This window comes from Ruditapes philippinarum, unplaced genomic scaffold (genome assembly GCF_026571515.1).
Source record: "Ruditapes philippinarum isolate M1 unplaced genomic scaffold, ASM2657151v2 ctg4708_1_1_1_1, whole genome shotgun sequence".
Lineage (NCBI taxonomy): Eukaryota > Metazoa > Mollusca > Bivalvia > Venerida > Veneridae > Ruditapes > Ruditapes philippinarum.
Genome location: NW_026851660.1, coordinates 60,219 through 63,956, shown reverse-complemented (window position 1 = coordinate 63,956; position 3,738 = coordinate 60,219). Strand labels below are relative to the sequence as shown.

Below are 3,738 nucleotides of genomic sequence, written 5' to 3'. Positions count from 1 at the left end.
TGAAACGCTGGTGTTAGCACAATCTTCTGCAGACCGAATCTTCTGCTCAAAAGAAAAGATCTTCAAGAAATGCAATTGCGCCTACACCCCTTTCTCACAGGCCGAACACATCACATATGGAGGTGGAGGACAGTTCAGAGAGTGACATGGACTCTGTGTCGAACCAGAGCCCAGTTGAAATTGATTCATCGGATTCCGACAGCGACTACATTGATCCAATGGCAGATATATTAAATAATCACTCACGCCTGGTGACAGGTACAAACACCTTTAGGTTTTCGGAGCCGGTGTCAACACCGATTTCTTATTCAGTTTCCAAATCAATAGCCAGAAAAATCAAATACAACAAATTCATAGATTTTGCTAATCTCCTACCGACAACAGGTTACCAAACACCCAGTTTCGCACTAACTATTAACTCTAAGGATCAACTCAGCTTAGCGCCCTCAAACAATGCTAAGAAAATTTATACCATTGATTCCTGGACTTCCGCCTTCTTAAGGTTCGTAGCAATATACTCAAGCTACTACCCACATGAAACTCCCCAACTCATGAAATATGGGGAAATAGTTAGGGATTTGGCACACCGTCGTCCAGGCATGGCCTGGTCATTCTACGACAGCCAATTTCGGATGTCCAGGGAGCACGCCATCATCCCATGGGATACTCTACACACGGAATTCTGGGTAATGGCCACTACGCAACCAACCATGTCAAACTTCTCTAATGGGCAATCTAATCGTCCCTTTCGGGCGGGGTCCGGCAGGTTCCCTCGGAACACCAACTACAAAAGTCAAAGACAATCCAAGTTCCTTGATAACACCTGCTGGACATTCAATAAAAGAGGTCTCTGTAGAGAACCCAGATGTCCACATCCCCATGTCTGCGGTTTCTGCAGAGGGTCCCACCATTCCGGTCACTGCTCATTCAACAGCAAAGAGCAGGCCTCTACCACTACCGGTGCACAAACAATCATTCAAACTGGAACCGCCCAATCCCATCCCATCAGAAAGAAATAAGTCAAGTGTTCGAACCCCTATTCAAATTCAAAAACTGAGTGAATATCTTACAGGTTATCTTCATAAAACATATTTGATTAAGGGTTTTTCAGAAGGGTTCAAACTAGGTTACTTAGGACCTCGATTACCCTCCTCCTGCTCTAACCTCAAATCTTGCTCAGATTTTCCGGACATCATCTGTGACAAATTACAGGAGGAAATTCAAGAAAAAAGACTAAAAGGTCCCTTCTGTATGCGACCTTTTCCATCTCTGCAAATTAGTCCTATTGGTTTGGTTCCCAAGAAGTCCGGAGATTTTCGTTTAATTCACCATTTAAGTCACCCTAAAGGCAAATCAGTCAATGATTTTCTAGACCCCAAAATGAAAACTGTCAAGTATGCATCATTTGATGATGCGGTCAATCTCCTCCTTCAATGTGGAAAAGGCAGCTTCTTTGCTAAAACAGATATAAAAAATGCATTCAGACTAATCCCTATCCATCCTTCTGACTATGATCTTTTAGGTATTCAATTTAATGGGAAATATTACTACGACACATGCCTCCCGATGGGCTCCTCTAGTTCATGTAACATTTTCGAATCTTTTAGTACTGCAGTTCAATGGATAGCAAAATATAAATTAGGTATTTCCCATATTGTCCACATTTTAGACGACTTCTTAATGGTAGCCAATAATCGCCCAACATGTCAAAGGTATCTTGACTCTTTCTTACGTTTTTGTCACTCGACAGGCGTCCCTATTAAACACGAAAAAACAGAATCTGCTAGACAGATAATCACATTCAAAATGGGGCATTGAATTGATTCAGATACAAATGGAAAGCTCGTTTGCCTCAAGATAAAGCTTACAAAACTAAAAGCATTTTGTAGACTTCCATAAGAATAAAAGAAAAATTTACTTGAAAGAGTTACAATCTCTGATTAGGTTATTAAATTTTCTGTTGTTTGGTAGTAATACCTGGGCGATGTTTTTTGCGTCGTTTGATTGACTTAACTATCAAGGTTAAAAAACACCATCGCATAAGCTAATCTGGAAAGTAAGAGACACATGTTAGCCTGGGATCTATTCATTAAACATTTCAATGGCAAAAACTTGCTGCAGCACCAACGATGGGTTTCTTCAAATTCTTTATCGTTACATACAGATGCTTCAGGCTCTTTAGGTTTTGGGGCAGTTTTTCAAACACATTTGTTTTACGGGGCATGGCCAAGTCATCTTTTGTCTTTTCATATTACTTTTAAGGAGCTCTACCCAATTGTATTGGCATTAGAAATTTGGGGTCCCCATTTAAAAAACGAATGTATTACATTATATTCCGACAACTTCGCTGTGGTCTATATCATTAATAAGCAGTCCTGCAAAGATACTCACATTATGAAGTTGGTGAGGGGTTTAATTTTGTCATGCATGCAATACAATATATTGATAAAAGCAAAGCATATTCCTGGAAAAGAAAATATTTTCTCAGACCTTCTTTCCCGTTTAACAGGTACAAAGGTTTCCCTATTAGCTCCAAACATGGACCCTCAGCCACAAACGTGCCCGTCCAGAGCACCTGCTACAGCTCAATGAACAAAGTCTATATTCGTTATACTTAAGAATTCCTTGGCAAACATCAACCTCAAAAATCATATCACAATGGTTTAAACATTTTTTACGCTTTGGCATGACACACATTATACAGGCCAGGCAATGCTCCGATTTCAACCCATAAGCTGGGCCCAGTTCATTTCAATATGCCATGACTTAGGCTTACAGCCAAATTGCATTAGTCCATGGTTTCAGCATTGTCTTAATAATTCCGCCCTGTTATGATTTTCTTATCCTGTCACACGTTTCCTCATACAGAAATCTTATAGCATAAGAAAGCAAAGGGCTACTCCGACCAACCGCTAAGGTTTTACCTTAAATCTTCTCAGAAATGATACAGAGTTAAGTCTGGGTTAACGATATTGCATATAATACCCTTCTTTTAGGACTATGTTTCTTTCTGGCTTCTATGACTTTCTCGAGTAAAGCGAAATAACCACGACTCTCAAAAATGGCCTCACACCAATTGATCAATTCGAGGGAAATCGCTCATTTTCAAATGTCAACTGGCCAAGCGTTACTCAAAGCTTCATCTAAAAAATGAACTATAAACAGTCCAAGGGTCAAACAATCCACCATCATTCCTCAGCAGGCTAAAAATCGACTTCACTACTGTCCGGTAGAATTTTGCAGTAAAGAAACTTAGCTCTGTTTACGCACCCACAATAGGTTCCTCTTTCATTTCAGTTGCGCGACGGAAACAGTCACAATTTAGCTATTCCAGGCGGCTTTAAAGCTATGTTCCTAGAACATTCTGCCATCTTGACCTACACACACTACTACATCACAGTTTCCTTCCGGATCAGGGGGGGTTCAGACCTTAGCACACGATAGGACTTACTCAGAGGTCTCAAAGTTGACAAAAATTGTCGCTTGTCGTCAAGCGCTTACACAAAAGTACTTAAGACCTTCCCTTAACCCTACCCCTGTAACTTAATTCAAAGGAAAATATTTTCTATACTCGACTGTCTGAGGCAGCGAGATTTCGGTTCTAACTTATGGGAAAACAGAATCTTTTAACCCGTAATCCAATTGAAAGTCTATTCTGACTGTCATGTAGGAAGATTATAAACTCAACTATACCAACATAAATTTCCGGACTTGACTGGCTGATGGAGCAAGTTACTA

The 3,738-nt window shown here is 40.3% G+C and overlaps 1 protein-coding gene across 1 annotated transcript; it reads left to right on the top strand.

Annotated features, from left to right (window-relative positions):
* Nucleotides 1–37: 37 nt before the first annotated feature.
* On the top strand, nt 38–1,798 carry LOC132735719 (uncharacterized; the record flags this gene model as incomplete). Its single annotated transcript, XM_060722741.1, is given in 1 exon segment — nt 38–1,798. A coding segment is annotated over 1 exon segment (982 nt), but the record flags the coding sequence as incomplete, so codon positions are not given.
* Between the last annotated feature and the right edge of the window lie 1,940 nt (nt 1,799–3,738).